Here is a 22,573-nt window from a genome sequence, read left to right as displayed (position 1 = left end):
TAAATTGGGAAAGATCCCATGATGAACCTGTCGCTGTTAGCTCTACTGTCTGCAGGAGCAGTTGGGTCGTGCTCCGAGGCCTTTCAAGTGGCTCTTGGGAGCTGTCTGAAGAGCTGTAGCTGAAGGAAATGTAGAGGGTCCTATGCAAGGAAAGGCAGTATCACACTGGCCAGGGACCTTTTAACACAGGCTTTCGGGCCACCTGGCCCAGCACAGCTCATCCATGCACTCCTCTCCTTCTCTGAAAACCAGACACGTGCTGTCCCAGGAGTTGTGCCCAGACTTATCTAGGAAAGCGCTGTCAGGGCCAAAAGGACGCCAAGAAATGCCAGTAATTAGACAATACGAAGGACGACAGTTCACTGCACCAACCTCTGTGTTGTCTCTAAATTATTTGCTCCATATTATTTGCTAATGCAACTATAGCCTACACTGAACCACAGGGCACACCCGCACTAGGAAATTACCCTGTGCCAGTCATCTCCCTGAGGCCCCGGGATGGGATTATTCAAATCATTGGAAAGATGCCTGCAAGGATTTTGGCCAGCACCAACTGTCACTCTCCCAGTCACCACCAGGCACAGTTCAGGAGAGCGGTTTACAAGCAGCTGCCTTGCCCTCCCGGACAGAGAGCGGTACAAGGGCAGGCACCAGCTACTCCTGGTACACCAGTACGCAAAGTGCCCGAGAACGGTTCCAGCACGCTGCGCTCACCAGCACAGAGGTGACCACAGAGGCCTCCACAAAGGCCATCTGAAATAATCTTTGCAGGCTAGTGGCTCCAGAAATCCACAAGCCTGACATAAAACGTCAGTTGTCAATGCAGAAGGAATGGAGGACCCCAGATGAGCTCTCCAGCATGTGTCGGGTTTATTTTTTTCAGTTCCCTCGCGCTTAGCTGCATCACATCCAAATGCTCAAATGGGTCACAGTGTATTTGTAAGATTGTTCTGTTCTGTTAAAGCCCAAGGTATGATACAACATCTCTATTTCTCATTTCTGTAGGAATTCCTTTTACCTAATAAGCAGCCTCTTTTGAAATCTGTTGAAGTATTAAAGGCCATAATGATCCACATCTCACACTGGCTGAGAATCTGACATTGTATAATGGCTGTACCTCTATTAAAATCCATGTGGCACTAAAGTTAGCATATCCATGCCAATTTACCCAAGATAACCCATACATAAATATATCAGCTAACTGAAAAATGAATGAGCAATCCTTTCAGTTACATCTTTAAGGTAATCAGTATTTAACTTTGTTACGCAGCTAGGATAATACTTTTAGACAGAAATAACTCTCATCTGAAAAAAAAAAAAAAGTTTTGCATTGCGAAGTACATTTCAAAAAACGTACGGCAATATATGATGCATAGATAAAAAGATGCAATGGTACATTTTAACTGGCAGTAATTCAGAAGCCTGATCATGCAATAAGCTATTCATTCAAGGAATCACCCACATAATCCAAAAGGATTCAGGGATTAAGTGCTGCAACTGAAGACCTCATGAAAGTAAAGAAAGTTATCTCTTGCCCACTACCAATACAAGGTGGGTCACGTAATGTTTTTGTAGAAGTACGCAAAGCCCATTTCCCCATTCCTTTCACCGGCCCTGCCCTACCGCATTTTCGTGTTCGCCTCCAAGGGCCAGCAGCTTGGTAACGGGGCTTTCTGGCGTGCCAATATCGCTGACAGGAGGCATGTGTCCGTTTCGTAAAATGGAGGTCACTCCCGCAGGCTGGATTGTGTGGGAGTGCGACAGGGAGAGCGTCTGGCTGGACAGCTTGGTGTCGAGGGTCAGGTACTGCTTCACCTGGTGCCTCTGGCTTTGCTGTATGTGGTATCTAGACTGATTTTCCAAGTGTGTTTGTACCTGGGAAAGAATGGAAATAATTGCTAGTTTCAAGTTACCGGTACCAGTATTTGCCCATATGTTCACTTATAAAACTTCAAAGCAATAGATTCAGCTTTAATAACACTTGGATAGAATTCTTATTAACCTTAATACTTTTTTTTTTTTTTTTTTCAGTTTTGCACCCTTACACATTTCTTATTTGCATACTATTTTCACCTAACACAGCTGAATAAACCTTCTGAACAATTATCAAAGAAAAGTTATGAAAGAATTAGGAAAGATAAACATGATCCTGAGAAAAGACCAGAACTATGCTACACATTTTTCTCTTTTCATTTAAGAATGATGTCTGTTGAAATCGATAGTCATTACAATCGAATCTACATGTACTCTAAAATTAATATCAGTGTATTTACTCTTTCATACTTGAAAGAGTAAATAAATGTATAAAGAAAAACATAATCCAACCAACTTCAAGTAATATCAACAGCAGCAGATATTCATTCATACCTAAATCCACATTTGGCTCACCTTGTAGTAAGTACAGTCAGTTAAATGACGCATTGCTGTACTTTTGAAAAAAAAAACCAAAAACAAACAAAAAAAAAAAACCAAAAAAACCCCAAACAACAAAATGAAGAGTCCAAGCTATCGTCCTGGATGACTGTTCACTATTCCTCAAACTGCACAGTCTTCTCGAAGTGCCTCTTGAGGACAGAACACTTTTTGAGTTGGTAGGACTTTATAAACTGAGTGGTCATGCCAAAATGGCTAATTGAGTGAGACTTTGGGCCATCCTTTGATTACAGAGATTGACAGTTGCTACTTCAAACAGTTCCCATTTCAGATCAATGTCACATTCCTGCAATTTAACTACCAGAGGAGCACTGCATACACAAACCTTACTGTCATTTCAGCCCTGTGGCTTTCTCCTCTTCCTATGGCATGACTGGTCACAAATTTCTTGTAATAAATTTTTCTCAAGTGGCCTCTGTGTAAGCATGATTAATATTTGTTAAATAATAGCAAGACTTGCTTTGCAGCCCTTTTTTCTCTAAAAAAAAAAAAAAATTCAGTCATTTAAACAAACTTCTCTTTAATTCCCCTAACATACATAAGCAGAGATAAATAGCCCATAAAAGGAGTTTGCATTTAAATTAGCTGCATTTTTGTACAATATTGCAGTACCTATTTTATTTTTAATCATGTTATGGTGGCATGTCTAGAATTATTTTAATTATGTTTCTTTAAACTAATTTTCTAGTCATAAAAAAAAGATTAAGACGTCCAGTAATGAATATAATATTAATTATTTTGATGTAAGCCTTAAAGTTATTAAATATCATTCCATTAAAATATTGATATAAAATCTTAAATATGGTGTTTATATTTTCCTGGTTTATGTTAGGAAGGTATGCATCCCTTGTAAGGTTTTAAAAACTGCATGTGTATTTGGGATTTACTTAAATCATGACACTACTTGTCTTAACTGAGATCTTTGTGTTAGTTTTAGAAAGTGTATAATGTCCTGTTAATTTAAGCTCTGATTTATCACGTGTAAGGATACATGTAAAACCACCCCAAATCATTCAGATACTTGTGCATCTATTTGTTCCTTCAGCTTCAGTAAGGCTTAAGCTCATATTGAAAGTTAGACAATCAAGCAGTTTCTTAAATTAGAATCCAAACACGAAATCTACTGCATGCCAGTTTAACCAGAGTATCGATCTTGGGCGAAATGCAACGTGCTGAGCAAAAGAAAATATGTCCTGTTGTGTGGCCAGAGCAGGGATTTGCTGCGCACCCTTGTTTTCTGCTGCTTTTTCAGAAGCACCCAAGGACACTTTGTGCTTGTGCTGGACTCTAGGGTCACCGCATGAATCCACGCAAAGTGACCACTACCCAGACCCCTGCAGCGCCTAAACTGACGAAGATCTCTTTCCAGCAGTGCAGAGCACTGCAATCAACGGCTTTGAAAGTACAGCTTCTTCACATGGCATAAACGGGAGTGGGATCGATGCACAGGCTACAAATGCATCTACTACATTTCACCCCATCTACTTTTTTCTCTTAAATGAAGCTGGTGATAGCTCTGTAACGACCAATGAATTGTTGTCTTAGAAATTCTCTAGGTCTACCTGAAGCATGAAATTCAGAATATCACATATCTTCAAATTGAATGGGAAACATAAGAAATTTGCAGTGCCTGAAGTCTATACTACCTTGTTTTCAAATTTGTTTTTAATACGGGATTTCAATAAGGAAGTGGGTTCTGCCACAAGAAGTTTGCTGAAAAGTCAATGGCTTGCTCTTTGCTTTCTCTGGACTTCAGATTGCTAGTGGCAGACCGAAACCTCTGTGCAGACCTGATTTCCTAGTGAACCACCACAGGGCCATCCCACCAGGCAAGGGGAGGATCTGTGAAAGACAATCAGCTAACTGCTGACTAAGTAAAAAATCAAGTTTGTCAAATGTACTTATTTTGTACGATATTCTTTCAGTGCTTATATCCTGTCGGTACTGTCCTGAACTTCCACAAACAGGAAAAGAATTTAAAGCTTCGTTGATGGGATCTGTTGCTATGGTTTTGCAAGACTCTCTATCCCCTTTTCTGTGCCAGCCGCAGTCATTACAAAGCAGAACCACTGAGGTTAAAAAGACCTATGCCCTGATTTTCAAAAAGTACCTGAAGTTGCAATCCCTGATCTTCTTTATATACCTAAATAAGTCTTAGAAGTGAATGCTAATAACAAGAAGTAAAGCACTTTTGAAAGTCAAACCACTATGTAAAGACAAAGCAGAGCTGGAATCCTATTTTTATAATCATTTTGCTAGTGTATAATAAATGGGGGAAAAAAAGTCATGGTATGCTAAAGGAATACTAAGATTGCAAGTCAAGCTCGCAAAAATTAGAAATGACTGTTAAAACTGCCCATGCAACATGTTTGAAATAGGAGCAGAAACTCAAAACTTAATTTTATGAAACCAGATAGTCCAGTGTCAGATACCAAGTATGATTGGTTTGCTCTCCACTGGGGTGCTGGATGACTTCTATTATCTTATATCAGTAGTATTAAGCTAAGTTTCAGTTTAGGTTTTCTGAAAATTTTAGATTAAATAAACTATTTTAAATAACTATTACCATAATTACAGACATTAAACATTGACTTGATTTTGAGCTTCTTTTTAACTGTGTAAAAAGAGTGGCTAAGCACTGGCATGGGTTACCTAGAGATGTTATGGAATCTCCATCCCTGGAGATTTTCCAAACTTGACTGGACAAGGCCCCGAGCACCTGAGGAAGTCTAGAAATAGCCAGGGAAATTTGAACTGGTAGTCTAAATATTGAAACTCTGGAAAATTATTATTAAGACTGGGAAAAAAATGTTATCAGGTTAGGGGTTCAGTGAAATAAATGCAAAAAGTGAAAGAACTGAAAGATCACTTTCCAATTTTCACCGATCCCTCGCATAGGTAATCCCACAAATTAAACAGTCCAGACCGATATGCACTTAGCTGCTTAGAGACCTTGATCGTGTGCATATCTTAGATCCTCCAGATAAGGTCCTTCCACAAAAAATTGAAAAAAGAAAGATTTTTCAGAGTAGAAGCATCGTTATTTTGCCCAATAATCCTAGTACAGTATCCTCCAGCAGTGTTGGGAGACTAATTTTCTAATTCCTTTTGAGGAGTTCCCGTAATCTGTGAGACCATTTTGCCAGAGACTATGTGAAATTTTAAGGTGAGGGTGTCTTAAAGCTTCTCTGGAGCTGGGACTTGCAGCATTGATGCTGACATACCCTTTACTGTCACAACAGTCTGACTATAGGGTTACCTTTTTTTTTTTACCTCTCTCTGGGTCAATGAATATTTAATGATTTGTTTAAAGCAGAACAGCTTGAAAGGAAGACCCTGAGATGGTTTTCAGGGTAGAACGTCCAAGAAGCTGGCAGCTCCATGGAATCTGGCTTCTCGTCTCTGATACACACTAAGCAGTGTGATTTGATAAAGCATATCTTCTAGCTCTCAGCAGACCATTTTCTATTAAATGTCTCTCTGCCTTCCTATTTTTTTGTGAAATGGATGACCTTGCTTGTTAACATGTTTGATTTCTGGGAATCCCTAGCAGAAACAGGCACTCAGTGACCACCTGACGATCCAGATCCTGGCTCGGACAAGCCTCAGATACAGCCCAGGATTTAGCCTTGTCCTGCTGGCACATCTGCTCTAGCTCTGGGTATAGTCAGGGACCTGACCCTTCCTGACAAGTGTTCCTAAAGTTATATAGGCTCTTTTGACTATTGTGTGTGCAAGGTGTAACACGGTGACGAATTTGGACAGATGAAGTGCTGGTTCTCCTCCCAGGCATTCTCTTGCAGCAGCTACGGCCATGTACTTTAAATGCTAATTATTTTAGATTATTTGAGGAGTGAAGGACAGCATAAAGTTCAATAGTAAATAGATTATCCACTCCCTCCTAGACACTGCTTTTGTCTACTGTCTGGCTTTCCTAATCATGGTGAAATTAAAGCCTATTCAGAACCACAAACATCAAGCATGCAGGGAGCCAAAAGCATCTAGCCCAAACTCAAATATTATAATTCCACCAGAACAAAGCTAGAACAGAAATGAACACTTTGAGATGGATTTTTAATCCAGACAAGATCCCAATGCACATGTAACTGACTGTACCTATTTCTATTTTATATCTCACTGACAAGCCAGTTCTGAGAACAAGAACATAACAGCCTTTCAGAATTACAGGTGCATATTCAAACTTCTTCAATCGCTCTTTCTAATTTGAGCACACATCATCATGTTGTAAAGCTGCGGTAGAGTTGTGTAACGTCTTTTCCCACATTCTCACTAATTTTACTTTCATTTCTAATATATTGTACAATGGCATAACCAGGCCTTCAGTAGATTATTTACATAAAATATTTTACTTCCACATTTGCTGATGAGATTTTTTTTCCATTAGTAGAAGAATATCTAGCATGCCAAAAATAAGAAAGAGGGCATATTTAGGGGACCTAAAGGAGGCAATAACAATGTCAGCAGTATTCCGGCAAGTAGCAGTGCTACATCTTGTATTGGTATTCCACTGAGGGCAAGGAGGTGATACCTGTACTCCCATGCTGCTTAGCCCTACATCAGTCCTGAGAGAAATAATAGGAATACTGAAAAGATATTCAATTAATAAATTATTAAAAGATAGGAATATAATTAATGCTAGTCAACATAGTTCTGTGCAAAATAAGCCTTGTCAAACAAATCTACTTCTGCTCTTTGATGAGATTTCAAGTTAGGCTGCCAAAGGTAACGATGTAGGTATAATACACTTCAACTTTTGTGTGCCTTTTGACTTAGTATCATTCAATATTCTAATTAAAAATATAGCACTACACAATATCAATAAAGCGTGTTTTAACTGGATTAAGAATTGGTTAACGAACATGCATAAGAAAGTAATCAGCAAAGGCTTGGCATCAGAAAGAGGTGGTCTTCAGTCTTGTACTACTCAACATTTCCATCAGTGATTTGGGACCAATGAAAAATAAAACCAACTAAAAAGAATAAATATTTTTTAGACTAGTGATCCCATTGAAAGAAGATGTGTTCCCAGCCAGCCAAATACACATCTGCATATGCTGAAGGAAGAAATATAGGATGCAACAACAGAGAAAACTGAATGGAGAAAACACTGGAAACAACGAGTCTGTAAAGAATTTGGGGTCATAACAAACCGACAAAGCAGGAGTGTCCAGGTGATGCTATAGCAAGAAAGGGAAAATGGCATAAAGCAAGTAGTGAACAGGAGTCTGGCTTTACTCTTCTTTCATTTACGGCTCACGAGAGATCAATAATGGAATCCTAAAAATATTTCTACCCTGAACATTTTTAAAACACTGTTTAAAAGCCTGAAAAAATGCAGAAAAGAACTATGGAAGTAATTGAAGACCAAGAATAGTGTTTTGATGAAAGTTTAAAGAAACTCATCTATGTTCTTGCTGTCAAATTCAATTCTGTGAAATTTGTGGGAGATGCTGAATGTGGCAGGTTTTTTCAGCTACCACAGAAAGCATGGCAAGAGCCACTGGCCACAAGCTGATGTTAGGCAAGCTCATATTGGAAATTATGTGAATAAACAGTGAAATACTCAAAAGGAAATGCTCTAACTGCTGTTTTCTTCAAACTAAGGGTCGATGACTTTCTGGAAGAGATGCATTAGCCAAATCCAAGACATACTTTTATCAAACACATTCGTGGACTCAAAGCTGAGTACTAGGATAATAACTGAATGGAATACAAAGCCTGTGATTTTAGAGGAATTAGAATAAGTGGTCTAATAGTCCTTTCTGTGTTTAAATTTTATGGATTTTTTGGATCTGAGAACTGGCTATTATAATAGCAACTTTTTCTTTTGATGAAAATTCACTCTGAATTTAATAAACGTTTAAATCTGCTACAAAATAATATGCTTAGATATCGTCATAGTGTACTGGGCAGAACCCAGTAGACTTCACTACGGTTTGCCATTTATGTTGGATGTTCATTTGTTCCAGTGTTTTTAATAGCTTTTGAAGTAAAATTTCTCACCCCAACGGGATCACATCATTTATCATTAGTCCTGAACACAACACATCTCTGAAACTGTTTGAGTTATGGGGCTTCATGTTCTTTTCAGCCACTGTACCAGAAAATAAGCATCTAATTATGAACTTTTTAATTATTAAAATGTTCTGTAAGTACCCAAAAAGTCTAATTCCATTTTAAGATAAGAAACACAGTCACAACACAGACTATTTTAGCTCTATTTCTGAGGACTTTCAAATGGATTTTAAGGGTTAGGGGAAAGAAAGCATTTTTAGTGATGAAATAATCCGTTTTAACTTCTATTACAAATGAACATCAGTTGTTTGTTTGTCCTGCTCTTTCTATTAAACTTTTTGAGAAAAGGGTATTTGTGAAATTATTTCATAATAAAATGAAATTTCAATTTAACTTAGCAATTATACACTTCTATTCTATCTTAAAAACTATCACCAAATAATGTAGCTGTTCACTTTAATGTTTAGTTTATAAAAGCGTGTGTGATTATGTCAATTAATTACTTAAGCTAAACACAGTAATTAATTTTTAAATGTGAATATTTTTCTTATTGGAACTTTGATCTGACTAGATGAGACCTTCTCCATTAATATGCATGAAGGGAGAATACAAAGCAAAAGACATCCAGTCTGGCAACTCACGGCCGTGTTTAGTTGATGCCTTACAGTAGCTTTCAAGTTTAGAAAAAATTCTCATGTGACTCTAGTGCACTATTTTTCATCTTATTTAACCTTTGACATCATATTCATCAGGAACTTGTGAATGTTCTTTCAAGGGTGAAGAGGAAACATTTTAAAGTTCTTTGACAAAGGCCGTGTCTTCAACAATCACTACCGCTTCTGTATTTGGGTATCTCGGTGTCTAAAAATAGCTGATCGTTATAAATGTGGGGTGGGATGGGAGCAATCGGAAATTCCCCATCACACTGCCAACCATTATGAAAAGCGAGAGGAATGTGGGAGCAAAAGAACTGCAGAACGGACTTTGCAGAAACCCGTGCTGGGTAAGGAAAGTTTCTCTGCCCAGCGCAGGCAGCAGAACAGCATTCCTCTCGGGGACGGAAAGGCGGCCGGGCTCTCAGGGCCGTGGCTATTAGAGGCTGGATCTCACAGCTAGCCAGTTCCTCTCAACTCCCTGTGCAGACGCAGGGATTTTGATAGCATTTCCCCATTGTGGTATTCTCCAGCACTCACCGAGCATTGATGGAGCTCAGTCCTTTCAGGTATTCCTCTGTGCTAACCTCCTCGTGCAATCAGAAATGAGGTGGGGGAAGCCAACTACCTTGCACTGAGCAGCTACAGAGACATTATCAAAGCGAGCACTGCCATTTGCGCCGGTGTACCTGAGACACTCTTGGCTTCTTAATTGAACTCCTGCAGTTAAGATACACACAGCTCTGATGGCTCCTTATCCATCACCAGCTTGACTTCTGAAGAAAGGATCCCTAAGGTCTTAAGGCCAGCTTGTCATGTTTTAAAATAACAATGAGTCTCGATGACTTTGTGGTCTTCACTGGCAGAAAAGACTCAAGTTTTTAACATTGCACTATAAAAAACAGCCTATAAAGTTAACCAAAGCAAACTACAGGAAGTATTTTTACAAAACTATCCCTTTGATTTAAGTTAGAATCTAAGCTGAAAATCTAAACTGTGAATAAAACCAACCACAACAGTTAATAGGCCACACAAGCATAACGACGGACCACAATCAAATTATGAATCCCCGGCTAATATCCTTACCCTGACTCTGCACAGTGACCCTGTCCATGCTCTCATTGATTCACGAGATCTGTGAATATAATAAATCTTTACTGTTCCAGTTCCTCTTTATCGTTGATGTTATTAAAGGACAGTGAATGTGACTCTTGCATTTGAAGAATGGAAAGAAACTTTTTGTACGGCTAGCTATGTTTAAAGAGCTAGGTCCTGATACCTTTACTTAGCTACGTGTCTGTATCTTCAGAAGTTATTCAGATTAGGACACCTAATAGGATGCTATTACATGGAGAAGGGGGTCTCACAAATGTGTTCAAGGAAAATCAGGTTTGAATATGGAAAGTACAATCATCCGGGTTTTAGTTAAATATCGTCTGCTGATGAACTTCCACCAGTGCAGTTTGTTCGGTCCTTGTAGAATAAATAAAATAGCAGCATGAAAAGTTCTGTATTTGTCAACTGCAACAACTAGCACAGATCCATAAAAATTACACTTATAGCAGCATGGGAAATCCATAACTAGAATCATGTATTTTGTTCAGAGATTCGAGGTTTTCTGACAAATATTCTATGTCAAAAAGAAATCTACTCCAAAATATAGGATTCATATCATACAGGCTGGTACGGGGAACAGGAATAATGAAAAAGCTTGCAGACATGAAAGTTTACATTTTAATGGCAACATTTTTAACTACTTAGTTTCAGATGAAAGCACTCAGAAAAGACAAAAGATGGCTGTATTATGAAGATCCATATATTCTGTTTTGTCATCCATAGGTAAAGTTTGGAGTATAGGTCTAACATTGGAGAGAACCAGTAGGTATGTGTACTACCTTTACGTATAGATGAGAAAGTCAGTTGACCGAGCTTCAAAATGAATGAACCAAAAGAAGAAAGATCATTGGTGTGATGGCTACTTTAGTAAATTCCTGGATAGTTTCAAAAGGCTCTGGTTTGTTCTTTGATTTCTAATTGTTTTCATGTGACAACTCTAATTTTCTCACTTGTATCTCACTTTAAAGATTAAGAGAATTCAGAGAGAAGTCAGCCTTAGAGAGTATGAAGAGGGAGCATGAAGTAACAAGTTTCTCATTGTTTGCCACACATATTTTCTAGCTCCCCACATGAGCAGACGCTGTATGATTTGAGATGCAATGATGGCAGTAATATCCCTCCTGTTCAGTTAGACAGCAAAACAAACCTAGAAGTTAGATCTAAAAAGTGCATTTTCCTGGTATGTAAGGATATGGGCATCAAATATAATGCAGAAAAGAAGTACTGATGGTAAAACTGTAAAAGGAGAAAATAGTACTTTGGCATTTAAGTATACTGATATTTCTGAGGGAAGGGTATGTCTTTCTGTCCTTACTTCTTCATTCCATTGGACAAGTAGTGTTTGCACACAAAAAACAACATTCATAATGCACTTTCCAACAACTTTGTCGTGTTTTGGCAGCACAAGCTGAAGAAGAAAAAGACAAAACCTGAACACAATAAGCCTACCTCTGGCGCTCTATTCTTCTTCAAATATAGAGTAAGCTCAAAAGGTTTAGTGATTTTGGGTAAAACCACTGGTTTTGCCTATATCTACTATGAAAGATTCATGACTGTATGCCAAGGAGACTGCATCAACTTCCTCAAAAAAGTGAAACCCATTGGTTGAAAAGCACGATCAGTTTGTTAAAAGTGGTAAAAATTTCACCACCAGATGACAGCACTGCTTACTACTAACTTCTTTCTGTGTGTTTCAGTCCTCCCTCATTTTGAAAACAAACTGTACCGAGGTATGCAGCCCCCAGCCCACGCACTGCAAGAACTGAGGAAACAAAGCCAGTGGCATAAGGTGGTTTGGTGAGGTAGTCACATCAGGGAGGCTAATCTGTTGGACAAGTTATTTTAAGTCTGTGAAGGGTTATAGCTTCTGTAAAGACACAGACAAAACCAGCTTCAGCCTGAGAAATGTGCTTTCTATTGCTTTCCTCAGTCTCAGAATGATAAAGAGGGCAAGGGGGGAAGCTTTCAAAGTAGGCATCTTAGGTTTCAGCTTCACAACACGATTTTTGTGAAATCAAGGCAGCAACATCATTTTGAGCCAGCTTAGGATCTGGCCACAAAGTGTGCTTTCATACAAGGGGAGCAGATTGGGTTAGCTGACAGCAGTAGGTGACATTTCCATCAAAACCAGGAATGGCACATCAAGAACAGCTATATGAGAAAAAAAGTAACAAAAATATTTCGTATCAGTTATTAAGAGCATTTTTTTTTAAATCCACCTGGCCCATTTTGTGTTCAAATATATTTTATGGCTCTAAGTGGCAATGAGTCTGACCATGTTCATTCTTCAGGGTGCTGCTGGCATGCTCTTCATGAGGTTAGCAAACATTACTTTCAGTACTTGAACACCAGCTACAAATCAGTATATTCGTTCAGCAATACACTTCCACTTATGTTCTGAGACTAATAACAGTGGATTTTCAGTGCAGTAACTACATGGCCCTTGAAATACTTTAATAATTTCATAGGATTTATGTTTGTCACTATTTGTACAAATAAGAATTACATAAAGACCCTAGCTGTTAGTGAAAAAACACCTCATAGTCCCAGAAATTATAATGACCATAAATTTTTTCTTGAAATTGTATAATTTAGTTAGAGGAGTTTTTTCTGAACTATAGTTTTGCATGTTTGAGTCTGAAAAGATACTTTTCAGCCTAACACTGATAAATATCTGCTAAAGAAGCGAAAGGAAGCTGAGAAGTCATTGAGAGAACACTTACAGAGTGCAAGGCTCCAAACACTTCTGTTTTGCTGTACTCTGCAGTTGACTGGAAATGTCACAAAAATAGCATAATTGGTACTTTCAGTACTGAACTGAGCAAGCAGTCTTGCCTTTTGATGTGTATTTAAACTAATCTTAGTTCACAACATGTTCTGTTCAGCAGTAACTCAATTAGCCAAAAAAAAAAAGAGAGAGAGAGAAGATCCTAATACCATTTCTACTGTACAACAGATCAAAATTCAGTTCCTTTCATAATCTCTTAAATTCTGAAATCAGCCTTTAAAAATCTTTAGAACAAGAACTGCTGTAAAAACACCGTAAGTGGAATCGAAAGACAGCCTGGCAGAAAGAGGTACATGTCCTTCAGTGTGAGAGTTGTACATTACAGCATGTCCATTTCCATTCAGGTACAGCAAACATTTGTGTACTTAGTAGGCACTACACAACAGGAACTGGAGGAGTATTATTTGGGTAAGCTCAAACTACGCAACAGTTTTCACCCAATATCCACTAAATAAAAACATGTTAATTAACAAAAGATGATTGATTTTACTGGGATTATTCAAGAAAAATTCCCACTTAGTTTGAATGAGAGTTCTGTGTGAATATGGAATTAAAGATTACAACTGGTAAGTCATTATTAAGAGTATTAATTATAAGCTGTGTTGTACAGAACAAGTATTTCAAATGTAATGGTCCTAATGTGGAAAGGAATGTACAAGTTAAAAATAAGTTGCTAGGATTGCCTAGAAAAATGACTGTCATAGCTATGTATCTGTGTGAAATCTTTCTGCCCCCAAAATAATGTTTTTAGTTGAAAGTAACAATATTTAATAATGGTAGCAGTATTTTAAAGAGTCTTCAGTATGTTGTCACAAAACTTTCAGCAGGAAAACATGTCACAGTGTTTGTACTGCAACAAAGCGGTGTGCTGTGAATGTTAACACTAAGATTTAGTAAGAGAGTTTATCAGTATTAACAAATGTATTTAATTATCAAGTCAGTTAATGAGCGTTTATCAGCATAATCAGTAGGCCACGTTATGGGAAGAAGGCAAACAGTAGCCTCTTTGGTCTGCCTTAAGAAGATGGCAGATAAAACCGTGATTCCGTCACACGTGCAAAATAAAGCAAGAACCGATTAGCCTGATTTTCATCACACAGTCAAAGTGCAGAAACATTGGTTTGCCAGCATAGCTACCTACCGGCAGTGCCTGGATTTCTGTCAGCTTTATCGCCTCTACGAAACAACATCACCCCAGAGCCCAGGTACCCGAACACAGTGGGGGGGCAAACAAGAAAGGTCTAGTACGAATCTGGCCATGAATAATGTATGTCACTGTTTGTATATCCAGTTGGTTCAAGGGAGAGAAAGGAGAAGTGGTTCATAAGGGTATTTCCTTAACTCTGGCTGGAATTTCAGTTAAAGAAGAAGAAATGATGCAGCACTTTTAAGGAAAGAAACTTCCTGTCTGTGTCTTAAATGCATTATTAACTGAAGAATAGATGTGGAAAGAAATCAACAGCATAATAGTATGGCCATGTTTGCCGTTTCCTTCAATCACTTTGTCAGTCTGTCATCACTGTTGCTATTCAAAAGGCCACAAAGCCTAAACACGGAGGCAGAACTCTTCCTATTACAGTCTTTTATTATTATAATATAGAATGAGCTAATTAACTGTAACATCAAACACTAGGGTTATTCTCAAGCCAGTTCACAGTCCCAGTTTATTCAGCACTGTTTCAAAGTAGTTTAACAACATAATTTACTGAAATTTACTTGAGCTTATCACCGCTTCTGTACCTGTATGCAGAGCCTATATGTAAGACAGTTACATTTTGATAACACCCTTATTTTTCTCAGTCAAGTCCAGATTTTGTCCTTATGCTGGTGGCCCTCAGGACCATCCCACTGAATGAGCAGGTGCATAAATGCTTGCCAGAGTGGGGAAGGCTTTCTTACAGAAAACTGACAGAGAGGACAGCATAGGTAAATGTGGCTTCAGACTGCAAAAGTGCTGGTCTCTGAGCTGTGGTTCTGCCTTGTCCCTCCTTCTTTGACAACAGCTGCACGAGTGCACAGCTCACTGTTATAGTCAGGATGGTCCCTATAATGGGCAAGAGTGTCCTTCCCTAAAGATTATGAAATCCCACTACTTGAAGTTCAGAATTCCCGCTGTCCCTCCCCCACAGCTGGATTTCCAGCAGAAGAATTTAGCTTGTCACATTAATCCATGAGTCTCCAGCCCAGCTAAATTTAACCTGCATTTTCAATTCCTGAAGCAAGATTTGCATGTCGACTACTAAAGTTTCATTTTCACTTCCAAAGGTACACATTACAGTATTGTAGCCTTTCTGTCTTCAAAAACATTTGTAGTGCAGTTGAGCCGAAATTTACATCCGACAAGGTAAGTGAAAAGGTCCTTTTCAATTATATCACCAACCCCCTTTTCTCCTGCACAAAGGTCTCCATAAACCTTGAATGAGAAACTAAGCATAGCGGTATCAGCAGAGAATATTCAAGTCACCTGAGATTTGCAGATGGCATTATCCTCCTATTTGCTGGAAAGCTTTGAGGCAGTGATCAGTGTAGTGGGAAGAGCAGGAAATGCTGACTTGGGATGAATAGGTGCAAAACAAGAACTGCATTTAACATGATTATGAAAGGGGATAACACTACGACTAATAAAATTTAGAAAATTTAGACCAGCTGGCTAGATCAGGCTGATAATGTAAATAGAAAAAAATTGGGCTTGATAAAAGCTGTCAGAAAACTGAGCGATGGAAAGAACATTAATTTCAGTTTCTACTTAAAGATATTTTGCATACCCCTGTATTCCTAGACAGAATACTTGAAAGCAAAGATAAAGCCCTTCACCAAGAAAAGAGGGAAAATAAAACTGTGAAAGAATAGAAAGATGAGTCTGTCATCATAATAAAAACTAAACAATCTTAAAAGAAGAAAAGGGAAATCAAGATAAGACAATTACACAAGGTGGGGTGTAGACAAAACAAAAACAACCAGAAAATGTTGGAACATAATAAAAAGAAGAAACTTAGACCCTATTCCAGTTTTCTAGTGGATAGTTGACTTAGGTGCCAAGTCTTAAACTGGTCCTGGCAGTAAGCAGCACGAAGCAGTGCTGCCATAATAAACATAAAGGATTGGAGTTCCCGGTTTGGCACAAGAAAATGTCCTGGGTGGTTAGGTAGAAGAAATATTTAACTATTAAACAAAACAAAGAAATAGAAAGTGTTCAACATAAAACCAAGCTTGGATGCAGATAATCTTCATGAGCTCACTTTCTGTATTTGCACAGAACAAAGGGTCCTGAAGTTACACCTGAAGCTGAAGAGACCACAGGAGTACATCAGCCAGAAAGCCCTTTGCTGTCGTGGGCTGGGGATCATGCAAAAGACTACCAGCAAATCCAGACACGCTGCTAATCCCCACCAGGCTTTTGATCATCTTATGGATCCAAAGTGGACCTGGTTGTTTTGTTGCTAGGTTTCTCTTCAAGATGGCAAAATTGGACCCGACAGTGAATAGGCAAGCAAATAATTTAAAGCTTTAACTGCTGCATTAAAGAAAATCCCAGTCCGTCCTCCCTCATAGACAAGAAGATGGTACCAGCTTTCCAGTTTCAGTGTTTAGAGGATGTATGCAGAAACTTATCTGAAATAGGTTTTATGTCAAAATGTGCAATGTATGTGTCCAGTGTGTAAAAACTGCCATGGATGGGAGGGGAAAGGTGTCTCATGGAAGAGCAGCCCTGGGCAATAACTGATTTGGTTACTAACCATACTTCAAATACTGAGGAGTGAGGGACCAGGAGATTTTTTTTTTTTTTTGGCTGAGGATTCAGTAAAAGCCATAGAAAAAACTCCATAGTAAACATTATTTCTCCCATTCCCAGTATACAATCCCAATTTCAGTGTACCAGGTGTCCAGTAGTCCTAGCAGTTAGACCTCAATAATAAAAAGTGTGTGTTACAAGAGAGATGAACATGGCTATTGATTCCCCAAATCTACCTTTAAAGCACACCATCTGGGAGGCCTGATGTAAGACACTCTGGGATTCCCTGGATGTGACAGATACAGAAAAAAGTCTTTGCATTAAGTCTTTGCAAGACAAAGTTAAAATGATTCATGGTACCAGTGACTGCTGTACAGCAAAATTCTAAGTCTTTTTACTGTAGGCTTCAGATGTGGACACCATTTCTGAAGAAAATGTGTGGAGAGTAAAAAAAAAAAAAAGAGAAAGGCTGGTAAAAAGGTGAAAACAGGATTACAGCAAGAAGTGGCCTGCACAGCAGTAGGAAATAGATGTCTACATATAATCCATCATATATAGATATCATTCACACTCTGATCAATGGCATAACTTCCAGGTGCTGTTTTACAGCTGTACAGCAAAATCAACCAGTATTGAAATAGAGTATTGCAGATTAGAAAAAAAAGGGACCTTTCAGGGCTGTGACCTTCTCTACTAGTGAGCAATGGAAGCTGAAGGCCTTGTCTCCATCCTCCCAAGTCTGAACTCAATAGTTTTAACAACACAGGGAAGACAGAAGGTGGACACAAAAGCAGTAGTTGACTTCAGGTAGGATGAGAAATAAATGTGTTTAACAAATATTAATTCTCAAGAATCACTTAGTTAATTCCATTTTTCTGTTTCTCTAGAACTTTTTGTGGTTGCATAGTTTTTGATTTCACAATCAAATAGGTTTTGTTTAACCTACTTATTTCCAATTTCCAAATTTCCTGTTAGCTAATTAGGAGCTTACTTTGTCTCTACCTACTTCCATCTCATTGGGGGCGGGGGGTAGGAGGGGCGGGGGGAGAGTGGGGGGATTGTTTGGGTGTGTTTAAGCACTGCTTATTGCTACCAGAATGTCTTTGTCATTGCTAATACCTTTATAGTCCCTGATCCTGCAACTACCTACACTTCTCCCATTTTATCCTATCAAGGTCTTTCACTGATTTCAGGGGAATACTCACATGGACAATTATTTACAGGACTGAAGCTTTAAGCAGTAATTGTCAAGGGCATCCTCCATTACTGAGCTGTGAAAGAAGTCCTTAAGAAGTATACCACCACTCTTCGGTTGTGCAACAAAGAAGTTATACTTTATGTCTATTTACTGAGAATTGATCATATAAACTTTTTAAAAGGATTTTCAATTTTCAGTTTATAGCTATAATGTATTATGAGATCTCATCTTCTGCTCTTGAAAAACAGTAAAAATTTTGACTAGCCAAGGGACATGTATGTCTTGGAAGAAGCAAGATGACAAGCTAGCATTTCTTGGCTTAAGTTAACATTCTTTAATCACCAGACCATGTTGTGGCTCCACTACACTGGGTTCTTCCTGAATGCAGCAAAACAGTCATGCCATTCATAGGAAAATCACTCTTTCCACAACACTTGCCAGTAATTTAAATTACAGTGGATTGGCACTCAGGAGTTCTGTGTATTCAGTCCCTGCCCTTGCTACGTTTTCCCTATACGACCTTGAGCAAAATGTTTAATTTATTTTCCTTGATAAATGTGAATTAGTAGTATTTATTTATCTCTATGATTATATCTTTTTCATTTTGGAAGATCTTTGGGGTAAGGATTATTTCAGTCCCATTGGGACAATGGCACCTCCTCTTCACTGGGACCTTTATTTGAATCATTTCTTCTACTACTACTACTACTCCTACTACTCCCTTACTTATTCCCAGTAAAAAAAACACATTAAGCAATTTTATTTTTCAAGATAAGATATATGGCTTTGAAGCTAAATATAAAAATGCAGTCTTTTCTCTTGTATGACAACCAATTAATCCGTGTTAGTAGACTGATAGCTTATGGACAAGACTAGACATGCAAGTATTTTCTTACCAGTATAAGATTTATCCCTCCAGAGTTCCTCTAAGAGCCTATTACGAAATAAATTGTTGCATCACAAGAAAATTCACTGCAGCCTAAGTTGGTTTTCTTTTGGTTGTTTTTGAACTAGCAAAATATGTTTGCTTTAATATGTTTGCAATGTAAACACCAATGTAGGTTTAATTTTTAATCTGTAAGGGCTTGGCAACAGTATATAAAAGTCTGGGTATACCTTTTCATTTTGTCCTTTTATTGATAGAATTTGATGTTTCTATCCTTAACTAGAAATGTCTTGCCTGCTCATGTTTATGCAAAACAGATTTTTTGGAAGAGAAGAAAAAAAAGAGGTACTGTAACATCAGAAGGAAACATCAAAGGACTAGTGGCAACATCTTAAGGCTTTTATCAAAGTAGTGAGGGAATGCATTAAAGCAACACTATATGTAGCTTACAAATGATAGGACTATCAAATTCAACAGTATGTCCGACGAACATAGAGGACATGTTTTACATGCATTCTTTGTTTTAAAAGAAAGACTCAAACAGTGGTTTTGCTTTCAAAACTCTGAGAGAAATATATAAAAAAAATAATGTAGACTCAGGTCTTTAGGTTGTGTTAATCAATGCAGCTGCAGTGGAGTCAAAGGCAGCCAAGCCCACTTACACCCGATGTCAAGTTACACTTTTATATTTTTTAAAGTCAGTGTTTTCAACATAAAATATATAAATTTATTGGGCTTTTTATTCCTCTCCACTTATGTACCTATATGAGAGTTGAGGATCAGAGTACTGGGATCTGGCCTAATGAATAAGAAGTGTAGATAGTTCCAGTAGCTCAGAACAAGTCTGTTATGAAATGGTGGAATGTGTCCACAAAATATCTTTCTGTCAACCCTGCTTCCCAAAAGTATCTCAAGAATGTCTATGTTGGCTTCACTTATTAGGAAAATGTTATTCATTGTTTCCTATTTGTCCCTAAAACTTGCATTTAAAAAGCTTGCTTTGTACAAGTAGCAGAACCACCACCACGCAAAAAACTCCAGGACTGAATGAATTATACACAGTCTCACCTTGACCCCAACCCCTGTGTGGAGCACAGCTGCCTATTCTGTTTAAATTTACAGCTTTTGCAGCCTGCTGTAGGAAAAAATACAGATTGTGACTCCACCCCAGGAAGACATGGCTTCTCTCCCAGTCCCTGCAGTAGTAGTCAGGTAGGTACAAGTCCCAGCTTACCCCAAACCCAGACCCCACGACTTGTGGTCACAGCAAGTCCACCAACTGCTCCTAATATTTCACGACTTCTCACTGCCATGAATATGCAAAAAGGCTTAATACGTTGGGGGATAATAACTATCCACCTGTTTTACAGCTAAAATAACTGGGAGTTCATATAAAGCTAGTTTAGATAGAGCTGGGATTAAAACCTAGTTCTGTTATACGTGTGTGTGTATATATATGTATATTTATTTATTTTTTAATAGCCTAGTCTCAGCCACAGTGTTACACCGAGAATTTAGAAGTAGGCCTGCCCCTCATAGCAGCAAGACAACATACAGAGAGGCATGGGAACAATCAATTTCCATAATAAGAGATCTGGCTATTTGGTTCATGGGAAGAGTACATGTTAAAAAATGTTTTGGTCTAGTTCTTGCAAATGATTCCTGCTGGATCATTATTACAGCAGTTACGTTTTATGGAACCATTGAACTCTGGTCAAGAAGGACAAGGAAGATAGAACAAATGTTCAGCATCACTGTGCTCCCTCCGCATGTCTGCTTCACCCGCCAGTGACGGGCCGTGCGTGTGTTGCTCTGTGTAGGGCGATGTAGGGATGCTAAGCAGCTGCTTTCTATTGATTTGCAGCTCTTACAACGTGTTCTGTGGATCTGAAGGCTGTAAGTTCACAGGCAGCTGCTAATCCATGTGGAGGTGAAAAGCAATGGATAAAAATCAGCGTAGGGACTTGGAAATAATGGACAGAATCACAAACCTCAACTGCTGGAGTTCTGTTGCAAAGCACAGAATTTAGAAAAAAAATCTGACGCTCATGGGAAAACCAGGACATTTGCTTATATGTATCTCGTCCCCAGACTGATTAATGATCACTAAGCAGAGATTTATGGATCTTTCTTTCTAATAGCTTCTCCGTGAGCCCAGCACAAGATGGGTTTTGCACATCCTAACTCTCTCCTCACAAGCTCTCCACCCATTTATACTACTTCAAAATGTCAGCAGGCCAAAATTGTTCATTAAATCTTATTATTATTTATTAATTGCACTATAGCAGCACAGAGAAGCAGTGGTAGAGCACAAGCAAAGAATGAAATGGGTTTCCAGCCCATCATCACCACTTATATCTACCTCCTGCCATCTTGGCAGCCCAGCACCTGCAACCCACTTGATCAATACAACTGCACTGCATGGACGCTCAGTAGCTATGTCACTCCTAAGAGCTTGTGATATACCAGAAACCCCTCACGCTACACATTTTGCAAACTCAGAACAAAATTTCAGGCTCTGCCCGACATCGCAGGTTGCTCAGGAGGCACAATCAGCCAATAGTTATAACCACCAGCTTTACAATGTGGCAGGTTTCCTGCTTTTTGAACATCACTAGAAATTTTTGAGCTCCTGGAGTGCAACTCTGATTTTGAAATAAACTCTGAAAGTCTTGTTTCTGTAATACTGGTAAAAATCCAATATATAAAAACCTCTTTGTTAAAACTGAGGAAGTCAAAAGGGCTGAGAAATTTGACAAACACCCATTTCTGTCTATCTATTGGAGCTCTTGATTGGGATCTCACAGATTTATGAAAGAACTAATAATAAATACAGCTCTGAACTAACAAGAAAGAGAGCAGGAACGAATGACTGGGAATACACATTCAGTGCCCATTAATTGCCTTGCTATACGGTCCTCCATGCTTGTGGGAATTCATGGTTTAGAAACATTTATGGAGATATCCAGCAGAGAGCATGATACTCTTTTCAGTAGGCTTACTCATACACCTGCAACAGCTAATGAAGTAATGTCAACTTTTTATGAATATTCAGAGTGCTTTTGTTAATGAAAAAAGAAGGCATTACAATAGCCAGCCATTATGTAGGCTGGCACCAACTGTTCAACTTTTCCAACAGAAAAAATAACGGTGTGTGAATTGTATTGCTCATGAAAGTGAGACAGATATAGGAAGGCAGGCAGACACCGCAAACACTTGCATCCCACCTCAGGCTCCACCTGGAACACCCGTTATTCAATTACCGGGGCTTACCTCTACAATCCACACAACCTTATGCAGCATTTGTACAATATGGATATGTGGCTAAGGACTACTTAGTATATGCAGAAAAATTTTAAAAAACTACAGCACATTTGTAGACCTGCATCTTTCAGTGTAGGAATTCTGAAACAATAGCATTCAGTAAGATCGAGACCAAAAAAATAATATGTTGTCTATTTATGGGCTAGTTTAGATCCAAAATGTTATTTATGTAAAGCTTTACATGCCTGCAACAGGTATCAACAGGGCTACAGTTTCTAAAAGCATCTAAGAGGTATGGTAAACATGCAAAGGCACAGTGACTCCTGCATAAGTGTAGCTCCTATTCTAGAGAAAGTAGAGTGGATAAGCTGCTGTTCATGAAAAAGGCTATTTCTGGCAGTCTCATTTGCCCTGCAAAAGGTGGTTTTCAGTTTTAGATGAGGGAATTCTGAATTCAGATACATAA

General features: G+C 38.5%; 1 protein-coding gene across 1 annotated transcript in view; it reads right to left on the bottom strand.

Moving 5' to 3' along the window:
• The window catches only part of TFEC (transcription factor EC), a 92,805-nt gene that overhangs the window by 39,060 nt on the left and 31,172 nt on the right, over positions 1-22,573 (bottom strand). Inside the window, exon 3 of the mRNA XM_049813561.1 lies at positions 1,624-1,875. Coding sequence (XP_049669518.1) covers positions 1,624-1,875 — 252 coding nt within the window. The remainder of the gene's footprint in view (positions 1-1,623; positions 1,876-22,573) is intronic.

The sequence above is a fragment of the Accipiter gentilis genome, chromosome 11 (genome assembly GCF_929443795.1).
Source record: "Accipiter gentilis chromosome 11, bAccGen1.1, whole genome shotgun sequence".
In the NCBI taxonomy this organism is placed as follows: domain Eukaryota; kingdom Metazoa; phylum Chordata; class Aves; order Accipitriformes; family Accipitridae; genus Astur; species Astur gentilis.
Note: the sequence above shows the minus strand (reverse complement) of the source record. Positions and strands in the feature narration are given on the sequence as shown.